Source organism: Scyliorhinus torazame, chromosome 6 (genome assembly GCF_047496885.1).
Source record: "Scyliorhinus torazame isolate Kashiwa2021f chromosome 6, sScyTor2.1, whole genome shotgun sequence".
NCBI classification, from domain to species: domain Eukaryota; kingdom Metazoa; phylum Chordata; class Chondrichthyes; order Carcharhiniformes; family Scyliorhinidae; genus Scyliorhinus; species Scyliorhinus torazame.
In genome coordinates, this window is record NC_092712.1 from 304,375,962 (window position 1) to 304,398,723 (window position 22,762).

At 48.4% G+C, this 22,762-nt stretch overlaps 1 protein-coding gene across 1 annotated transcript in view; it reads right to left on the minus strand.

Annotated features, from left to right (window-relative positions):
- The window catches only part of lztfl1 (leucine zipper transcription factor-like 1), an 82,409-nt gene that overhangs the window by 56,558 nt on the left and 3,089 nt on the right, over positions 1-22,762 (minus strand). The window contains exon 2 of the mRNA XM_072509969.1: positions 2,095-2,219. Within this exon, the coding sequence (XP_072366070.1) occupies positions 2,095-2,219 (125 nt within the window). The remainder of the gene's footprint in view (positions 1-2,094; positions 2,220-22,762) is intronic.

The window sequence follows — 22,762 nt, forward strand, 5'->3', positions numbered from 1 at the left end:
ACACATGACGACAGTGAGAATGAGCAAGTTCTTTGGGGTGGAGGATTGGTGTGTGCGATGCTTAGGGAGCCCAGCAAACCATGTCCATATGTTCTGGGCATGCCCAGCACTTAAAGAATTCTGGCGAGGCGTTGCAAAGGCTATGTCCAAGGTCTTGGACGCTCGGGTAAAGCCGAGTCCGGTGATAGCGATATTTGGGGTGTCGGAAGATCCGGGAGTGCAGGAAGCGAAGGAGGCCGACGTCCTGGCCTTTCCCTGGTAGCCGGAGATGGATCTTGTTAATGTGGAGGGACTCGAAGCCCCTGAGTGTAGAGACCTGGGTTAGTGTGACATGGCTGGGTTTCTCAGTCTTGAGAGGATAAAGTTTGCCTTGAGAGGGTCCTTGCTGGGGTTCTCCAGGCGATGACAGCCGCTCCTTGACTTTCTGGCAAAACGTTGAAAGGTCAGCAGCAGCAATCCGGGGGGCGGGGGGGGTACTACAATGGAGCAAGAATGGAGTTGGGTCGATTAGACTGGAATGAAAGGTTGGCAGGAAAAGCTGTAGTTGAACAAAGGGCTACCTTCAAAACGGAAATGGTCCAGACACCATCAAGGTGCATTCCCTTAGGGGGCAGCATCGTGGCCCAAGTGGTTAGCCCGGTTGCCTCACGGCACCGAGGTCCCAGGTTTGATCCCAGCTCTGGGTCACTGTCCATGTGGAGTTTGCACATTCTCCCCGTGTTTGCGTGAGTTTCGCCCCCACAACCCAAAAGATGTGCAGGGTAGGTGGATTTGCCACGCTAAATTGCCCCTAATTTGACCCATTAAGGTGGGGGGTCGATGGGGAACTGTGTTTGGAATGTATACTCTTCTTTTGTAAATGGACTATAACCACCTGTTTGTTAAATTTTCTCCTTTTTGTTATTGATTATGTAAAATTTTGTTCAAGAAAAACTTGAATCAAAACAATTTTTAAAAAAAAAATAATAATTCTTAGAAAAACACCCAAAGTTGGACAGCACGGTGGCACAGTGGTTAGCACTGCTGCCTCACAGCTCTGAAACCCGGGTTCGATCCCGGCCCTGAGTCACTGTCGTGTGGAGTTTGCACATCATTCTTTCCCTGCTCAACCTAAAGATCTATGTCCATTGGCAGCACGGTGGTGCAGTGGGTTAGCCCTGTTGCCTCACGGCGCCGAGGTCCCAGGTTCAATCCCGGCTCTGGGTCACTGTCCGTGTGGAGTTTGCACATTCTCCGTGTGTTTGCGTGGGCTTCGCTTCCACAACCCAAAGATGTGCAGGCTAGGTGGATTGGCCATGCTAAATTGCCGTTTAATTGGAAAAAATGAATTGGGCACTCTAAATTTGTTTTTTGTTTTTTAAAAGATCTATGTCCATTGAGCATCCTTGGATCAAAATGATAACAGTGAAAGCAAAGAGGAAATAAGGGAATCAACTGGAAGGACCCCTAGACTTTTTTTTTTAAATGAGACTAACGATGATTTGAGCTCACAGCCAAAGATGGCTATCCAATTTGCATCACTGTATCTTCCACATTCCTATCCATTGAGATTGAGAGACCGCATCTGCAAAGACCAATGAAGGACAGTGACCACGGGAATATGAGGGAACCACATGACCTATTCCCATTAGTAAGGCATCAAGACAATCAATCGAGGTATTCAGCTTGCGATGAACCATTAAACCCAATTGCTTGAACAATGGGACTCTGGCGTTACTGTGAAAAGCCCCTCGTCGCCACACTCCGGCGCCTGTTTGGGTACACAGGGAGAATTCAGAATGTCCAATTCACCTAACAAGCACGTCTTTCGGGATTTGTGGGAGGAAACCGGAGCACCCGGGGAAACCCACGCAGACACGGGGAGAACATGCAGACTCCCACAGACAGTGACCCAAGCCGGGAATCGAACCTGGGACCCTTGCGCTGTGAAGCCACAGTGCTAACCATTGTGCTTCCGTGCCGCCCATGAGTTGCTGCAGTGCCTCTTGAGGATGGTACACAGGGCAGACATGATAGAAGGGGTGGCATATACATGATGTCAGATCATTAATTCACTCATTCTTCTTACCAGCAGCTGATAGAAGTGATACTCACCTACTGTCCTTCAGATCTTGAAAGCAGGAGTCGACAGTTTTCAGCCTTAGAGCCCTTTTTGAACGAGCAAAGCGCATGTAGTTGATGACTGCGTTCTGATGGTGTTCATTTAACCCCAGTTCAGCCTGAGAGAAAAATGCAGGCAATTAACTTAACCAAATTACCAAAGCAAATATTCATTCATTCCTTCTTTCAATGTCAAAATTGAAAACAGAGTTTCAAACCATCAGAAAGAATTATCAACCTGACCGGCAGTTTCCCATCAATGTTATTAATGTTAAGTCAGGAATCCCAATGGGAGCATAATGAATACTGACCGACTGTTTAGCAATTCTAGGAGTGCAAATGACTGAATTCCCTCATAACCATGGGCTCCAAAAATTCTTCTCCCAATTAACTTATCAGTGTTCGTTGTTTGAAAATGTCTTTTTCTAGATCAACAGAAATGGTAAAAGCCGAGTCTGATATTTGGTTTACAGGTTTTCTTTTTTTTTAAAAAAATAATTTTTATTAAAGGTTTTCATAAAATATCAATAACAAAATGAGAAAGAAAAAAGAACCCAACAGGGTTAAGTACAAAACACAATCTAAAAAAGCAACCCCCCAAACCCCTCCCCCTGTACCTAAATAATAAATTAACATTAACACCCCAACTTAAGACAACAGGTGTATACACCCCCTCAGACCCTTCCAGTGTAAATAACATAAACAAAAATAAAGTAAACCCCCCCCGCACCCCCCGAGCTGCTGCTGCCATTGACCAATGTCTATCGTTCTGCCAGAAAGTCTAAGAACGGTTGCCACCGCCTAAAGAGCCCTTGTACCGACCCTCTCAAGGCAAATTTCACCCTCTCCAATTTAATGAACCCTGCCATATCGCTGATCCAGGATTCCACGCTTGGGGGCCTCGCATCTTTCCACTGAAGGAGAATCCTTCGCCGGGCTACCAGGGACGCAAAGGCCAGAATTCCGGCCTCTTTCGCCTCCTGCACTCCCGGCTCCTCTGGATATTGTGAGCCCCCAGCCCGGTTTGACCCTGGATCCTACCACCCTCGACACCGTCCTCGCTACGCCCTTCCAAAATTCCTCCAGCGCTGGGCATGCCCAGAACATATGGGTGTGATTTGCTGGGCTCCCTGAACACCTAACACACCTGTCCTCACCCCCAAAGAACCTGCTCATCCTTGTCCCGGTCATTTGTGCCCTGTGCAGCACCTTAAACTGTATGAGGCTGAGCCTCGCGCATGAAGAGGAAGAGTTCACCCTCCCTAGTGCATCTGCCCATGTCCCCTCTTCGATCTCCTCTCCCAACTCCTCCTCCCACTTACCTTTCAACTCCACCACCAAGGCCTCCTCCTCCTCCTGCATCACCTGGTAAGTTTCCGAGATCTTCCCCACTCCAACCCCCCCCCCCCCCCCCGAGAGCACCCTGTCCTGTACTGTGTGTGGCAGTAGCCGTGGGAATTCCACCACCTGCCGTCTGGCAAACGCCCTTACCTGTAAGTACCTGAAGGTGTTCCCCGGGGGGAGCCCGTACTTCTCCTCCAGCTCACCCAAGCTCGCAAACTTCCCGTCCACAAACAGGTCCCCCAACTTTCGTATGCCAGCCCTGTGCCACCCCGAAAACCCTCCACCTGTTCTTCCTGGGGCGAACCAGTGGTTCCCCCGTAATGGGGTCCACGCCGAGGCCCTAATTTCCCCCCTATGCCGCCTCCACTGCTCCCAGATTTTGAGGGCCGCCACCACCACCGGGCTCGTGGTATACCTCCTTGGAGGGAACGGCAGCGGCGCCGTTGCCAGCGACCCCAGACTCGTACCCACACAGGACGCCGTCTCCAGCCTCTCCCATGCAGCCCCCTCCCCCTCCATCACCCACTTGCGCACCATTGTCGCATTGGCGGCCCAGTAGTACCCACAGAGGTTGGGCAGCGCCAGCCCCCCCCATCTCTACTCCGCTCCAGGAACACCCTTCTCACCCTCAGAGTCCCTCACGCCCACACAAACCCCATTATACTCCTGTTAACCCGCCTGAAAAAAGCCTTTGGGATAAACACGGGGAGGCACTGGAACAGGAACAAAAACCTTGGGAGCACCGTCATTTTGATTGACTGCACCCTACCCGCCAGGGACAGCGGCAACGCGTCCCACCTCTTGAACTCCTCCATTTGCTCCATCAGCCTTGTAAAGTTAAGCCTATGCAGGGCCCCCCAGTTCCTGGCCAACTGGACCCCCAAATGTCTGAAACTCCTCTCCGCCCTTTTTAGTGGGAGCTCGCCAATCCCCCTCTCCTGGTCCCCTAGCTGAACTACGAACAGCTCGCCCTTCCCCATATTGAGCTTGTACCCCGAAAAGTCCCCGAATTCCCTAAGCATCCTCATTACCTCTGGCATTCCTTCCACCGGGTCCGCCACATACAGCAGCAGGTCGTCCGCATAAAGCGACACCCTATGCTCCTCCCCACCGCGCACCAACCCCCTCCAGTTCCTCGACTCTCTCAGTGCCATAGCCAGGGTCTCAGTGCCATAGCCAGGGGTTCAATCACCAGTGCGAAGAGCAGGGGGGACAGGGGACACCCCTGTCTCGTCCCTCGGTGCAACCGAAGTTTACAGGTTTTCTTACCCCTTCGACACTCCTCTCTTCAACTCAGTTCTCAAAACTGAGCACATTGGAATCGGAGTTCATTGGAATTTCAGGAGCATCCCATAGCAAAGGCCAAATATGACCGATATTTGTCAGCATTAGCCATGCGATATCAAAATACATTCTAGTGGCCGCAATACAACCTATGGTGAGACTACTCAACCTGTTAGAGCACGAATCAAAACTGGCTCAGAACTACTGCACCATGAGGTAAAAAAGTAAAATCGTTAAGCTCCAACATTATTTACCTCACTGGGGGGCACGGTGGTGCAGTGGTTAGCACTGCTGCCTCACGGCGCCGAGGACCCTGGTTGAATCCCGGCCCTGGGTCACTGTCCGTGTGGAGTTTGCAAATTCTCCCAGTGTGTGCGTGGGTTTCACCCCCACAACCCAAAGATGTGCAGGTTAGGTGGATTGACATTGCTAAAATGCTCCTTAATTGGAAAAAAATAATTGGGTATTCTAAAATTTACATTAAAAAAAAATTATTTACCTCTCTGGTCACTTAACATAGTATAACACTGTTAATCATAGTGGTTTCTGGGAAAATAGACAACAAATTTGATCATTTATATATACACGTGTTAGTTTTAATCAATCTCATAACTACATTTAGAATGTTTTATTTTGAAATAGGTTTTATTGTTCAGAAATCTCTTTGCCACTTTTTGCCGAATGGAACATGGCCAGCTTTCCAATTGAAAAATGGTAGGTACATTTAACTATGTTAAAATTTATCTGACTTTCATTCATTAATCCATTGTCTCAACTGAATCTCATCAACCTTGGATATGATAGTTGTCTGGCAATATAGTTTAATGTAATTATCCATTTTTATATCAATTTAGCACAGGGCTAAATCGCTGGCTTTGAAAGCAGACCAAGGCAGGCCAGCAGCACGGTTCAATTCCCGTACCAGCCTCCCCGAACAGCCGCAGGAATGTGGCGACTAGGGGCTTTTCACAGTAACGTCATTTGAAGCCTACTTGTGACAATAAGCGATTTTCATTTCATTTCATTGTCATAATAGACAAACTCTCCTCTGAATGGTTCACGAAATAGTGAACAGGGGAAAACCAGGGCCAGCTCTGCCAGATCAACAATGGTCACTTCTGCCCAAAATCAACTGGTGTTTTATATTGCCTCTGCCCATCATCAAGAATTTTCAATACTCTGGCCAATTTTCTGCTAATGGCACACATTTAGAATTCTTCTTTAAAAGGCTGAAATGCATCATTTTGCAGGCTGCTTTCCAAATATCCAAATAAACTGCAACCACGGGACTGCCTTCATGGCTTCATCTAATAATGAATTAACAAGTTGGTCAAAATACATAGTATGGAAAAAGTGAAGTGATACAGTGACATGCCCATGTTTGCGTGGGTCTCAACCCCACTATTGTGTAGGCTAGGAGGATTGGCCAAGCTAAATTGCCTCTTAATTTGAAAAAAGAAATTGGGTACTCTAAATTTATATTTAAAAAATGGATACAGTGGCATGCAACTGGAGACCCTGTATCGGGAAGTGCAAAGAAAGCAAGGGTAACGTCTGTACAAAAGAATTAAACAGAGGGGAATGAGTAAAAACCCCAGGAAAGGGGAAAAGGACAGAAGCATTAAATGCTGTTACAAAGAGGCAGCTTTTGGGTTTAGGAGTTCATTCACTTTTTTTATAGTTAGGAAAAAGTAAAAAGAACCATAGGAAATGCAATAGTCATCTCGGGCAGGCTGTGAAATGGCAATGGGGGAAAATAAAGCAAGCAAAATAGATAATAGAAGAGAACAAAGTGGAACGCTAATGAGAGAAAAAAGAAACAAAAGGTTGAGATTAAGTTTGAAATAGCTAAAGGTTCAAATGAGAGTGCCACAGCATGACCAGGAGGGAAGCCAGACATTTTGACTTAGAATTTGCTGGAGAGGGACACGACGTTTGATTTATTTTCCCTCATCTTTCGGTTCCTAATAATTTTGTGCCGCAAACTGTTGCAAGTGTGAGCTGATCATAGGGAGGTTAATGGGGCTTCAGAAACCTTGATAAATATCATAAACACAAAGTCAACCACTCTAATCAAATGAAATTTAAGAATTGAGAATGAAACTAAGTGAAGAAGGCAATAAGTGAAATAGTGTCAAGTTATATGCAGAAAGCAAAGTAAAAAGAGTGGAAAAAAATGAGACAGAAATAAAAGGAAATGGGGATTTGGGAGGGGTGGGGTGTGGGGAGAATTTTTTTTTTAAACCCTAGGATCAATGTGAGGCCTGCAGGAGGGGGATTCCACAATTTCATTTTTTTAAATTCATTCTTGGAATGTGAGTATCACCGGTGTATGGGCAGCATGGTTACACAGTGGTTAGCACAGCTAACAGTGCTTCACAGCTCCAGGACCCCCGGTTCGATTCCCAGCTTGGGTCACTGTCTGTGCGGAGTCTGCACATTCTCTCCGTGTCTGCGTGGGTTTCCTCCGGGTCCTCCGGTTTCCTCCCACAATTCCCGAAAGATGTGCTGTTAGGTAATTTGGACATTCTGAATTCGCCCTCAGTGTACCCGAACAGGCGCCGGAATGTGGTGACTAGGGGCTTTTCACAGTAACTTCATTGCAGTGTTAATGTAAGCCTACTTGTGACAATAAAGATTATTATATAATGCCAGCATTTATTGCCCATCCTAACTATATTTGAGCAGGTGGTGGTGGTGAGGTACCTACGACGGAGTGGCTTGTTAGGCCATTTCGGGGGCAGTTAAAAGTCAATCACATTGACGCTGGTCCGGAGTCACATGTAGGCCTCATCAGGTAAGGATGGCAGATTTCCTCCCCTGAACGACATTAGTGAATCTTGCATTTGTTCCCTCTTTGGACCTAAAAGTTTGAATAGCATTGCAGGAACATTAAAGAACTCCTTCGGTCTTGAAGTAACAGCCCTAACATTCTGCTGCGAATCTAATGCATTTTTTGGTGAAAATCCAGCTTTTCATGATTAATTTGTGAAGATTCACAACTCACGGCATATCTCTTCCTCATCACAAATTGACGGCTTTCTTTTTTTTAAAACACACTAATAGTGAGCGGCTTTAACTCACCGTTATTTTACCAGCAAATCCTGGTTCAAACCAGCATGAGGGGCTGGTTTAGCACAGTGGGCTAAATTGCTGGCTTTTAAAACAGACCAAGGCAGGCCAGCAGCACGGTTCAATTCCCATACCAGCCTCCCCGAACAGGCGCCGGAATGTAGCAACTAGGGGCTTTTCACAGTAACTTCATTGGAGCCTATTTTGACAATAAGCAATTTTCATTTGGTGCAGCACGGTAGCATTGTGGATAGCACAATTGCTTCACAGCTCCAGGGTCCCAGGTTCGATTACGGCTTGGGTCACTGTCTGTGCGGAGTCTGCACATCCTCCCCGTGTGCGCGTGGGTTTCCTCCGGGTGCTCCGGTTTCCTCCCACAGTCCAAAGATGTGCAGGTTAGGTGGATTGACCATGATAAATTGCCCTTAGTGTCCAAAATTGCCCTTAGTGTTGGGTGGGGTTACTGGGATAGGGTGGAGGTGTTGACCTTGCGTAGCGTGCTCTTTCCAAGAGCCGGTGCAGATTCGATGGGCTGAATGGCCTCCTTCTGCACTGTAAATTCTATGATAATTTGAACTGAAATTTCAATTCAACTTAAGTGGAGAACATAGAAGCTCAAAAATATGCAGTTTCCTACGAGGAGAGGAGGAAAATTCGAAGTGGCAAGTCATAGGATGTCCAGTTCATGGTTGTGGACAAAAGGCAGCTGACTAATCTATATTTGGTCTTCTGATAAATAGGAAGATGCAGTGGGCAAATACTGATTGATTGGCAAAAAACATAAATGACTGTCCAACAAGGGACCATATTATAAAGAAAGAAACGTAATATTGGTTTTAAAGTTTTTTATGCTCGAAAAGGATTTGTTTTCATTGAGAACCTTGGTTAAGGCCCATCGACACAGTTGAGAAATATGGGAAACAAGTAGGTAAATTAAGTAGTAGTTAATTCTCAGAAAAGTTTAGGTTTAAAAAGTTTGCAAGTTGTAGGAGAAAACCCATGGGATTAAAGGAACATTGGTAACATGCACACAAAATTAGCTAAGAGACATAAAGTGATGTGAATTGAGTTTGTTCAGACTGGATTGTACCGTGGTGTCCCCCAGGGGTCAGTATTATGACTTTTTGATAGGGTGAAGCAAGTCTTAATTTCCATCACGAGCATTCAGAGAGGAAAAGGCAAATAGAAAACAAATGTCTGAATTTTAGGACCAAGAGAATACATTCACAGGACACGAGACTACATTATTATTGATAAAATAGATACAAAAAAGCACTAGAGTAGGAGTGGTTGGGTATCAGATAAAGGCGATCCATTATTCACACATCCCTTAAAACCATTTTCAAATTACATTTTCTTTTGTTTTCCAGCTCCGCTTCCTCATCTCTTCCTCATTTAGCTTAACAACTGTCATCGGGAAAATGTTAGAAGCCATTATTGAAGACAATGGGCGAAATTCTCCCCCAACGGCGCGATGTCCGCCGACTGGCGCCAAAAACGGCGCCAATCAGACGGGCATCGCGCCGGCCCAAAGGTGCGGAATGCTCCGCATCTTTGGTGGCCTAGCCCCAACATTGAGGGGCTAGGCCGACGCCGGAGGGATTTCCGCCCCGCCAGCTGGCGGAAATGGCGTTTGTTGCCCCACCAGCTGGCGCGGAAATGCGGCGCATGCGCGGGAGCGTCAGCAGCCGCTGACAGTTTCCCGGCACATGCGCGGGAGCGTCAGTGGCCGCTGAAAGTTTCCCGCACACGCGCAGTGGGGAGAGTCTCTTCTGCCTCCGCCATAGTGGAGGCCGTAGTGGAGGCGGAAGGGAAAGAGTGCCCCCACGGCACAGGCCCGCCCGCGGATCGGTGGGCCCCGATCGCGGGCCAGGCCACAGTGGGGGCACCCCCCGGGGTCAGATCACCCCGCGCCCCCCCCCCCCCCCCCCAAGACCCCGGAGCCCGCCCACGCCGCCTGGTCCCGCCGGTAAATACCAGGTTTGATTTACGCCGGCAGGACAGGCAATTTCTGGGCAGGACTTCGGCCCATCCGGGCCGGAGAATTGAACGGGGGGTCCCGCCAACCGGCGCGGCCCGATTCCCGCCCCCGCCTAATCTCCGGTACCGGAGACTTCGGCGGGGGCGGGATTCACGGCGGCCAACGGCCATTCTCCGACCCGGCGGGGGGTCGGAGAATGACGCCCAATATAGCAGGGCATTTGGAAAAATTCAGGCTAATCGTGAAGAGTCAACATGGTTTTGTGAAAGTGAAATCATGTTTAACCAATTTATTGGAGTTCTTTGAAGAAGCAACATATGCTGCAGATAAAGGGGAACTGGTGGATGTACCGTATTTAGGTTTCCAGAAGGCATTTCATGAGCTGCCAGATCAACGTCTATTGCAGAAAATAAAAGCTCATAAAATAGGGGTAACATATTGCCATGGATGGAAAAGGTTAAATGAGTGGGCAAAGACCTTGAAACTGGAGTATAATGTGAAGTTGTCCATTTTGGCAGGAAGAACAATAAGAAGCATATTATCTAAGTGGTGAGAGATTGCGGAGCTCTGAGATACAGAGGGATCTGGGTGTCCTAGTGCACGAATCACAAAAGGCTAGCATTCAGATACAGCAAATAATTAGGAAAGCTAATAGAATGTTAACATTTATCGTGAAGGAAATTGATTACAAAAGGAAAGAGGTTATGCTTCAGCTGTACATGATACTGGTGAGACCACATCTGGAGTACAGTATTGGTCTCTTATTTAAGCAAGGATGTAAATACATTAGAAGCAGTTCAGAGAAGGTTTTCTAGACTAATTCCAGGAATGGGTGGGTTGTTTTATGAGGAAAGGTTGGACAAGCTAGGTTTGCATCCACTGGAGTTTAGAAGGGTAAAAGGTGACTTGATTGAAACAAAATGATCCAAAGAGGTGTTGACAGGGTGGGTGTGGGGAGAATGTTTCCTCTTGTGGAAGAATCTAGTACAAGGGGCCATTGTTTAAAAATAAGGGTTCGCCCATTAGGGCAGAGATGAGGAGTCTCTGGAACTCTGTTCTTCTGTGGAAGCAGAGTCTTTGCATATTTTTAAGCAGAAGTAGATAGAATTTTGATAAGCAAAGGGGTGAAAGGTTATGGGGGGGGGGAGATGGGAATGTAGAGTTGAGTTAAAAATCAGGTCAGCCATGATCTCATAGAAAGGTGGAGCAGGCACAAAGGGCGAAGTGGCCTACTCCTGTTTCTAGTTCATACATTTATATGCATGTTCATGTGTATATTTGTATCTCACTCCTTTACTCCTGTCTAATTTTGTCTTTTCCTTCATTAATCATTGTTCTCCCATTTCCAGATTACTAGTTGGTTCTGGTGAATGACACAATTCAATGTATCTGTCCCCAATCGTGATTACTTCCATTAAATCAGTTAAATGTTCACCCTTGCCTTCCATTTGTCCTTGAGCTGATTCATTACAATTGGGCTAATTCATAATTGCCACACTCTGATTCCTTGCAGCCACCCTTAGGCTGCAGGTACGTTATTGTAGCGTCAGTACTTTATTCTGCATCAATGTGAAAGCAGAGTGTGCACACAAAATGCCGAATCTAGAGCCAGGCTTCAATCCAACACCACATTTGTGTTAAAAGATAAGGAGTCTCATTCTGCTTTGTGTCAAGAGTCAGGACAGGTTCTGATTTCAATTATACAGCTTGGAACTCCCTCTATGAACACAACCTGGACGTTACATCCAAAAATGCACTGTTCCTGCACCATGTGCCGATGCCAAATTTCCTGTGGAGCAGAGTCCAATGAAAACCCTAAACTCACAGCATATTTCTTCAAGTTTCAATTCATTTATCCATCATCTTTGTCCATTAGATACAACATGTAATAGGAGAAAGTGACTTCAAGGGCAGAATCAATTTAACTAGAGCTCAGGAACAAAAAGGGTGCAATTACATTGCTCGGTGTAGTCTATAGACCACCAACTAGTCAGAAGAATGTAGAACAAATCTTCAATGAGATTACAGCGAGATGCAAGCATTATAGAGCAGTTATAATGGAGGACTTTAATCACCCAAATGTGGACTGGGACCATGGTAGCGTCAAGGGCAAAGAGGAGCAAAAGTTTCTAGACTGTTCAAGAATATTTTCCACTGCAGTATGTCCAGTCCAACAAGGAAGGATGCACTGTTGGACCTGGTTGTTAGAAATCAGGTGGGATAAGTAGATCAAGTGTCAGTGGAGGAACATTTAGGAGACAGTCATAGTTGTATCATGAGCTTTTGGATGATGCTAGATGATGCTCGATCAATAACTCCAGAAACGAGATTGGATGACAATTGAAGGTTTTATTGGACTAGATGTTTCCCCCAGCAGCGCAGGTACAGAATGCGGCTGCTAGGGAGACACAGACTCTTATACTCCACCTTACTGGGCGGAACCAGCAGGCAGGCTTCACCAATGATCTTCATGTCTCAGGTACCTCCCACACCAATGGTCTTACAGCCTCAACCTCGGTACCGTAATACCCCGAATACAGACTACCACATTCACTCCCTGTTAAAAAAGAGTTCGGCGGGGGGGGGTGGTCTCGCTTCATACAGTGGTAGAGGTCATGGTGATAACCGTCGGTGGTACAGTGTTTTGCCTTATTACATGTCACAACTATTTATAGTATTCATTTTCCACGTACATGTCAGAATGAAGCAATTAGTCGATCGGGGGCCCTGGTCGTCCTCTGTGATCGTCGCAGTTTCGGCGGTGATGCAGGCGCCGGCTTGGGCATCCGTGACTCCGGGAGCGTGACTTTGGCTTCTTCGGTAGCTTCATCACCCCTGGGTGGGACCAGTGGAAGAACCGATCCATCTGGAAAGGGGGCAGCCTTGGGGTGCGCCGGTGGGAGGGAGGGTGGGGTTGGTGTGGGCGGGGATCCAGCAGGCACCAGGTCCCATAGGGAGACCGTATCCTGCCGTCCATCGGGGAACGCCACGTAGGCGTACTGAGGGTTAGCGTGAAGGAGGTGGATCCTCTCTACCAAGGGGTCCGACTTGTGCGCCTGCACCTGTTGCGGAGCAGAATGGGTCCAGGAGCTGCCAGCCATGTTGCGAGCGGGGTCCCGGAGGAGGACTTCCTAGGGAAGACAAGGAGACGTTCATGAGGTGTTTCGTTTGTCGTGGTGTACAGCAGTGATCGGATGGAGTGGAGTGCATCGGGAAGGACCTCCTGCCAGCGGAAGACTGGGAGATTCCTGGACCGTAGGGCCAGTAGGACGGTCTTCCAGACCGTTCCGTTCTCCCTCTCTACCTGTCCGTTTCCCCGGGGGTTATAACTGGTCATCCTGCTCGAGGCGATGCCCTTGCTGAGCAGGAATTGACGCAGTTTGTCGCTCATGGCTTTTATGTCAGTGGCTGCGGTCATGTCGGGGCAGAGGATGGCGAATGGGAACCGGGAGTATTCGTCAGGAAGTACGTGTTGTGGTCGGTGGAGGGGAGGGGCTCTTTGAAGTCCATACTGAGGCGTTCAAAGGGACGGGAAGCCTTTATCAGGTGCGCTTTCTCTGGCCTGTAGAAATGCGGCTTGCACTCCGCGTAGATTTGGCAATTCCTGGTGGCGGTTCTGACCTCGATGGAGTAGGGCAGGTTTCAGGTCTTAATGAAATGGAAGAATCGAATGACCCCCGGGTGGCAGAGGTCCTCATGGAGGGCCCGGAGTCGGTCTACTTGTGCGTTGGCACATGTGCCACGGGATAGGGCATCAGGAGGCTCATTTAGCTTCCCGGGACGATACAGAATCTCATAGTTGTAGGTGGAGAGCTCGATCCTCCACCATAAGATCTTATCGTTCTTTATCTTGCCCCGCTGTGCATTATCGAACATGAAAGCTACTGACCGTTGGTCAGTGAGAAGCATGAATCTCCTGCCGGCCAGGTAATGCCTCCAGTGCCGCACAGCTTCTACTATGGCCTGGGTCTCCTTTTCAATGGAGGAATGGCGGATTTATGAAGCATGGAAGGTACGGGAGAAGAAGGCCACGGGCCTGCCCGCTTGGTTGAGGGTGGCCGCCAGACCTACGTCGGACGCGTCGCTCTCGACTTGGAAGGGTAGGGATTCATCGATTGCGTGCATCGTGGACTTTGCGATGTCCGCCTTTATGCGGCTGAAGGCCTGGCAGGCCTCTGCCAACAGGGGGAAAACTGAGGATTGGATTAGTGGGTGGACATTGTCCGCATAATTGGGGACCCACTGGGGTAATATGAAAAAAATCCCAGGCAACGTTTCTGGGCCTTGGAGCATTGGGGGAGGGGAAACTCCATGAGGGGACGCATGCGTTCGGGATCTGGGCCTATGACTCCATCATGCACTACGGAGCCGAGGATGGCGAGACGGTCGGTGCTGAACACGCATTTGTCCTAGTTGTAGGTCAAGTTACGGGTTTTTACGGTATGGAGAAATTTGCGGAGGTTGGTGTTGTGGTCCTGCTGGTCCTGGTCGCAGATGGTGACATTGTCGAGGTACGGAAACGTGGCCCGCAAACCGTACTGGTCAACCATTCGGTCCATCTCCTGTTGGAAGACCAAGGCTCCATTTGTGACACCGAAGGGAACCCTTAGGAAGTGGTAGAGCCGCCCATCTGCTTCGAATGCAGTGTACTTGCGGTCGTCCGGGCGGATGGGGAGCTGGTGGTAGGCGGATTTGAGGTCCACCATGAAAAGATCTTGTATTGTGCAATCTGATTGACCAAATCAGATATGCGGGGGAGAGGGTACGCATCGAGCTGCATATACCTGTTGATGGTCTGACTATAATCGATGACCATCCTGTGCTTCTCCCCGGTCTTTACAACCACTACTTGAGCTCTCCAGGGGCTGTTGCTAGCCTCGATAACACCTTCCTTCAGTAGCCGCTGGACTTCCGACCTAATAAAGGTCCGGTCCTGGGCACTGTACCGTCTGCTCCCGGTGGCGACGGGTTTACAATCCGGGGTGAGGTTCGCAAAAAAGGGAAGGCGGGTCGACCTTGAGGGTCGCGAGGCTGCAGACAGTGAGGGGGGTATAGGGCTGCCGAATTTAAAAGTTAAGCTCTGGAGGTTGCATTGGAAGTCCAACCCCAGGAGCGCTGCAGTGCAGAGGTGAGGGAGGACGTAAAGTCGGAAATTTTTTAATTCACTTCCCTGGACCGAGAGGTTCGCTACGCAGAACCCCTTGATCTCTACAGAGTGAGACCTGGAGGCCAGGGAGATTTTTTGGTTAACTGGGTTTTTGGGAAGACAACAGCGCCTTACCGTGTTGGGGTGTATGAAGCTCTCTGTGCTCCCGGAGTCGATCAGGCAGGATGTTTTGCGTCCGTTGATGAGTACGGTCGTCGTCGCGGTCGAGTGTGTTCGGGGCCGAGACTGGTCCAGGATCACCGAGGCGAGTCGTGGTACAAATTGGCGATTTTCTTCGGGCGGTGTGTGGTCATCCGAATCGGGGTCCTGAGACTCCAGTCAAGATGGCGGCGCCCACGGGTCACACATGGCTGGGGGTGGGCAAGATGGCGGCACCCACGCATCGCACCTGGCTGGGGAAAAAGATGGCGGCGCCCGCGGCCCGAGTTGTGGTGGCGGCCCCGGTTCGCCCCCGGAGACAGCGGCGACCGCCCGGGCCTGGCATACTGCCACGAAATGGCTCTTTTTGCCACATTTGCAGGTGGAGGAGAGGGCCCTGCAGCGCTGCCGCGGGTGCTTGGTTGCCCGCAAAAATAACAGCGGGTCCCCCCGGAGTTGCCTGGTAGCCGCGCGGCACAAGCTTGTGGGGGGATGGGGGATGCATCGGGGTCGGCCGCGGGTGGGTTCCACCCTGCCCAAGGGGCTGCCGCGTGGTCGGGAACGTTCGCGCGGGCGTTTCGGGAGGCCACATCCAGGGAGCTAGCAAGGGCCCGTGCCTCCTTGAGGCCTAGTGTCTCTTTCTCCAGCAGCCGCTGACGGATTTGCGAAGACAGCATACCTGCAACGAATGCGTCCTGGATTAAAAGTTCTGTGTGGTCGCTGGCTGAAACTTGCGGGCAGTCACAGTTCCTACCTAGTACCAGGAGCGGGCGGTAGAATTCATCCAGCGATTCCACCGGGATTTGTCACCATGTCGCTAGCAGATGCCGGGCGTAAACCTGGTTTACTGGGCGAATGTCGTGTCCTTTCAACAGGGCCATCGTGGCCTCGAAATCGTCCGCATCCTCGATGAGGGTGTAGATTTCTTGGCTCACTCTCGAGTGGAGAACTTGTAGTTTCTAGTCCTCCGTGGGTGCAGTCATGGCCGTCTGAGGTACCCTTTGAAGCACGGCAGCCAGTGTTTGAAGGTTGCCGCTGAGTTTGCCGCGTGGGGGTTGAGTTGCAGACACTCCGGCTTGATTCGGAGTTCCATTCTTTAAAATCTAGTCCAATCATTTGTTGCTTGATCAATAACTCCAGAAGCGATATTGGATGACAATTGAAGGCTTTATTGGACTAGATGTTTCCCCCAGCAGCGCAGGTACAGAATGCGGCTGCTAGGGAGATACAGACTCGTATACTCCGCCTAACTGAGCGGAACCAGCAGGCAGGCTTCACCAATGATCTTCATGTCTCAGGTACCTCCCATACCAATGGTCTTACAGCCTCAACCTAGGTACCGTAATACCCCTAATACAGACTACCACACTAGAAAAGTATAATAGGCAATCCAGAGTAAGAATAATTAACTGGGGGGGGGGGGCGACTACAATGGAGCAAGAACGGAGTTGGGCCGGTTCGACTGGAACGAAAGGTTGACAGGAAAAGCTGTAGCTAATGAAAGGGCTACCTTCAAAACAGAAATGGTCCAGACACAATCAAGGTGCATTCCCTTAGGGGGCAGCACAGTGGCGCAAGTTGTTAGCACAGTTGCCTCACAGCACCGAGGTCCTAGGTTCGATCCCGGCTCTGGGTCACTGTCCGTATGGAGTTTGCACATTCTCCCCGTGTTTGCGTGGGTTTCGTCCCCACAACCCAAAAGATGTGCAGGGTAGGTGGATTTGCCACACTAAATTGCCCCTAAATTGACCCACAGACCACAATCAGTAAGAATAAACAACAACATCTCTTCCACATAGTCCTCAATACCGGGGCCCCGCAAGGCTGTGTACTTAGCCCCCTACTCTACTCCCTGTACACACACGACTGCGTGGCAAAATTTTATTCCAACTTCATCTACAAGTTTGCTGACGGTACGACCATAGTGGGCCAGATCTCGAATTACGACGAGTCAGAATACAGGAGGGAGATAGAGAACCTGGTGGAGTGGTGCAGCGACAACAATCTCTCCCTCAATGCCAGCAAAACTAAAGAGCTGGTCATTGACTTCAGGAAGCAAAGTACTGTACACATCCCTGTCAGGCCTCCGAGTTGGGGATGGTTAGAAGTTTCAAATTCCTAGGGATGCACATCTCCAAAAATCTGTCCTGGTCCACCCATGTCGACGCTACCACCAAGAAAGCTCAACAGCGCCTATACTTCCTCAGGAAACTAAGGAAATTCGGCATGTCCACATTAACTCTTACCAACTTTTACAGATGCACCATAGAAAGCATCCTATCTGGCTGCATTACAGCCTGGTATGGCAACTGCTCGGCCCAGGACCGCAAGAAACTTCAGAGAGTCGTGAACACAGCCCAGTCCATCACATAAACCTGCCTCCCATCCACTGACTCCATCTACATCTCCCGCTGTCTGGGGAAAGCGGGCAGCATAATCAAAGACCCCTCCCACCCGGCTTACTCACTTTTCCAACTTCTTCCATCAGACAGGAGATACAGAAGTCTGAGAACACACACGAACAGACTCAAAAACAGCTTTATCCCCGCTGTTACCAGACTTCTAAACAACCCTCTTATGGACTGACCTTATTAACACTACACCCCTGTATGCTTCACCCGTGCTGGTGTTATCTACTTACATTGTGTACCTTGTGTTGCCTTACTATGGATTTTCTTTTATTTCCTTTTCTTTTCATGTACTTAATGATCTGTTGAGCTGCTCGCAGAAAAATATTTTTCACTTTACTTCGGTACACCTGACAATAAACAAATCCAATCCAATTGGAAAAAATGAATTGGATACTCTAAATTTATATTTAAAAAAAGGTGTATTCCCCTAGAAGTGAGGCAAACAAATCTAGAGCCCCCTGGATGAGAAAGGAAATTAAGATCAGGAAGAAAAAGTGTATTTATGACATGCGTCAGGTAGAAAATACAGTTGCGAACCAAGAGGAATATAGAAAGTTCAGAGGGGAGTTGAAAAAACACATTAGAGAAACAAAGAGGGATTATGAAAAAAGACTGGCAGCCAACGTTAGCTTCAAGAAACAATTATGGAAAAATGTGGGTTTATTAGGAAGGGACAGCATGGATTTCTAAAGAGGAAATTATATTTAATTGAATTGCTGGAGTTGTCTCAGGATGTAACAGAAAGGGTCGATGAGGGTAGTGCTGTTGATGTGGTGTACATGGACTTTCAGAAAGCATTTGATACTGTGCCACATAACAGACTTGTGAGTCAAGTTACATCTCATGGAATAAAAGAGCAATAGTAATGTGGATACAAAATTGGCTGAATAATAGGAAACAGCAAGTAATGGTCAATGGATATTTTTCAGACTGGAGGAAGGTTTGTAGTGGTGTTCCCCAGAGGTCAGTATTGGGACCCTTGCTTTTCCTGATATAAATTAATGATCTAGATCTTGGTGTGCAAAGGACAATTTCAAAGTTTGCAGAAGACGCAAAATTTGCAAGTATCGTAAATTGTAAAGAGGACAGTGTAGAACCTCAAAAGGACATAGACAAGTGGTGGAGTGGGCAGATAAAGTTCAACACGAAGAAGGGTGAGGTGATGCATTTTGGAGGAAGAACATGGAGAGACAATATAAAATAAGGGATACAATTCTTAAAGAGGCTCAGGAGCAGAGAGATCTGGGTGTACATGTGCATAGATCATTTACGGTGAAAGGGCAGGTTATGAGAGCAGTTAATAAAGACTATAGTATTCCTTATTAATAGGGGCATAGTGTACAAGAGCAAAGAGGTTATGCTGAGCTTATACAAGATTTTTTAGTTAGGCCTCAGCTGGAATACTGTGTACAGTTCTGGGCGCCACACTATAGAGAGGATGTGAATGTATTGGGGAGAGTGCAGAAAAGGTTAACAAGAGTGTTCCAGGGATGAGAAGCTTTGGTTATGAGAATAGATTGGAGAATGTGGGATCGTTCTCCTTGGAGCGAAGAAGGTTAAAAGGAGATTTGATAAAGGTGTTCAAAATTATGAGGGGGCTGGAGGGAATGGATAGAGAGAAATTGTTCCCAATCATAAAAGGATCAAGAATGAGAGAGGGCAGATTTAAGTGATTTGCCAAAGAAGTAAATGTGATGTGAGAAAAAACATTTGCGCAGAACAAATGGTTCAGTCTGGAAAGCACTGCCTGGGAGTATAGTGGAGGCAGGTTCAATCGAGGCATTCAAGAGGCTATTAGATGATGATTTGAATAGAAACAAGGTGTAGGGGTACAGGGAAAAGGCAGGGGAATGGCACTAAGTAATGATGCTCATTTGGAGAGCCCTATACACCATGGGTCAAATGGTCTCCTGCTGCGTCGTAACAATTCTGTGATTCTGTGCGACTTACATTTCTGCCGTAAAGTGCTTTCAAATAGAAAGTGCAGTGTAGCTGTGAGGAAAATTGTTATTGAAAGCTAGCCTCAGTGATGGTGACCAAGGTGCTTGTTGTAAAAACCCAACTGGCTCACTAATGTCCTTCAGGGAAGGCTTTCTGCCATCCTTACCTGATCTGGCCTCTACGTGCACTGCAAAGTGGTTGACTCTTAAAATCCTCTGAAATAGCCTGGCAAGGCCTGTCATTGAAAAGCAATTTGACTGGTTTTAATTGAAGAGAGCAAGCGTAATCAAAGTATCAGGCTCTGTAAATTGGGGGTGGGGTCATATTATAGGCAAAATTACATTCAGGTTTCTAAAAGCTCAGGAGACCAAAGAAGGTAAATCCAAACAACGATTTATTTTCAGCCAAAAGAAAAGGCCGCAACGCGGCGTACAGCACATAGGTCCCAACCGGGACTACCTATCATGCCGGTCCCAATTCGGGCCGGCTTTTAAGAGGTGATTCTATCAGCCCCAGCAGATGGGTCTCTGCCGATTAACAGCGAGCCCATATACTATGAGCCCCATGGCGAGATCAATCGAGTCATCCCCGTGGGCCTCATGAGGGTAATTACATCCCTCCCTCCCCGAAGTCCGAAGGTCCCCCTGTTACTGGATGAGGAGGGGGTTTCCTTCACTGCTTTTCCCGTGGTTGTGCTTCTGACGGCTGCAGGGCTGGATCGGGGGACGTGTAATGCATTGGGGAGCGTCTTTTGTGTGCCAAACGCCATAGGGGTCCTGTCGGAGGTCAGTCTCTGACAATATTGTCCTCCGAAAGTATTAAGGATCCCGTACCCATGTCTGATGCAGAGTCTTCCATCTCCTGTTGACCTGGGAACAGGTCCTGAGAGATGTGCTCCTTGGCTAACAGATGATAGGTGGAGGGCGGGGGTGAGGGACTGATTCATCCGGTGTGGCTACCTCTGTAGGGGGCTTTGTGCCCCTCAAGTGGTCCACGTGCTTGCGTAGGGTCCGTTCTCTGGTCTTGACCATACAGGAGATTGCCCCCATTTTCCCCACTATGGTCCCCGATTTCCACCAGGCGCCATCCCCACAATTCCAGATGTAGACTGCGTCCCCTGGTTTGAATCCTCTGTCCTGCTTCCGGTGGTCATGACACCTCCTCTGGTGGTTTTGTTTCTTTTCCACCTTCCCGCCAAGGTTGGGAAATGTTAAATTTAGATCGGCCCAGAGCTGCCGACCCATCAGTAGCTCCCCCCGCACTACCCCGGTCGCAACATGTGACATGATTTGATAATTAAATTAAAAACCTGCGGGTTTTGTTTTAACTGACCCCCCCCCCCCTGGTTTTTTTCATGCCCTGCTTAAACGTTTGCACAGGCCATTCGAAGAAGGATGATATGGGATAGTTTGAATGTGTGTCACCCCATTAGTTTGTATAAACCTCTGAAATTCTTCACTTGTGAAAGGGGTATTGTTAACAGTGACAAGCATCTCTGGAACACCGTTGAAAGATTGGCGTAGCTTCTCCATGGTGACACGTATCTGGTGGACATCCATCCACTTTGAGTGGACATCAATCAGTAGCAGAAACATTGACCCCACGAAGGGCCCAGCGAACCTGATGTACAAACGCACTCAAGGGCGTCCTGGCCACTCCCACAGGTGGAGCAAGGCTGAGGGAGGGAGCTTCTGATGCTCTTGGCAAGTGCATACTGTTGTGCCATCTGCTCAATTTCGCCATCGATCCCTGGCCATCACATTTAGTGGCGAGCATTTTCATTTTGGAAACCCCATGATGTCCAATGTGCAAGTCCTGCAAAATGGTTTTCCTGCCTTGCCTCGCAACGACCACAGGAAGATACCGTCCTTTACACTGAGCTCCCACCACTTTGTTGTGAAGGCTCGCAACTCTTCTGGAGGTTTCCCTTGTAGTCCCCCATGTAAGGCGGCGTGACAGTTTTGCAAACATGGGGTCCTTCTGAGTATATGTATGGATTTGTGAGGCTGAGACAAGAAACATGTCCATGAAATTTAGTGCCAACATAACTTAGTTGGCCAACAGCAATGCCCATTGCTGAATCTTGGCCGAAGCTACTGATGGTATCATTTTATCCTCTTAGAAAAGGCTGAGTAAGGGCTTGTGGTCAGTGAGTATCAAAAAATGGTGTCCAGAGACATATTGATGAAACCTTTTAGACTGCAAACATCACGGCCAGTCTTTCCTTTTCAATTTCAGCGTAGCGGTACTCTACCTCAGCCAAGGTTCTCGATGCATAGACTATCGGCTGCTCTGTCCCATCACTCGATGGGACAACACTGTCCTAATGCCATATGCATCACACGTGAGGATGAATGGTTTTGACGGGTCATAATGCGTCAGTGGTCTGGAGGATAATAGCTGCTGCTTTACTCTGGCACATGTTTCTTGTTACTCCACCTTCCACACCCATTTTTGGTACTTCTTTAGGAGCGCTTGCAGAGACACCAATATGATAGCCAGATTGGGAATACATTTTCCATAATAATTGACAAGTACTAGGAATGAACTTAGCTCTGTCGTGTTCTCGGGTGTGGGGTCACGCTTGACAACTCAGACTTTCTCCTCTACCGGGTCCAACCAGTCTTTGTCACTCTGGTATCCCAGGTCCACAACTTCTTTTGCCTGAAAGATGCAACTTGCCTCTCTTCTGGCAGACACCTACTTCTGAGAATCAGGAAGGACTTCTTCCATATTTTCCAGGTGTTCCTTCTCAGTGGTTCCTGTAACGAGTACATCGTCCACGTAGACAGCTCCCCTGGGGTGCCCTAGAAGAATGTCTTCCATTGCCCGTTGGAAACTGCACATGCAGACGGCACCCGAATGGAAGTTGGCTGCACTCATGCAATCTCCTGTGAGTGTTAATGGTGACCTATTTTCTGGACGCCGCGTTTATCTCCAGCTGGAGGCATGGCTCATGTCCAGCTTTGTGAAAGAATGGCCCCCAGACAACAACTTTGTTTAGATCTTCCAAGTTTGGCATTGGGTACCTGTCCATGTGGGAGGCCATGTTGATTGTAATTTGATAGTCTCCACATAAGCAGACAGACTTGGCCTTCCTGGAAGACTTCCCCATATTTTCCCAGGACCTCACACAATCCACCTGTACCCATTCGAAAGATTAGTTGCCAATCCAGGCAGAGTCTCTGTAACCAGTCATGGCCCAGGAGGATGGGTTGGAACCTTGCACCACTACCAGTGGTAACCGGGGTCACCGTAATCCCAATAATTACCAATAATAATCGCTTATTGTCACAACTAGGCTTCAATGAAGTTTCTGTGAAA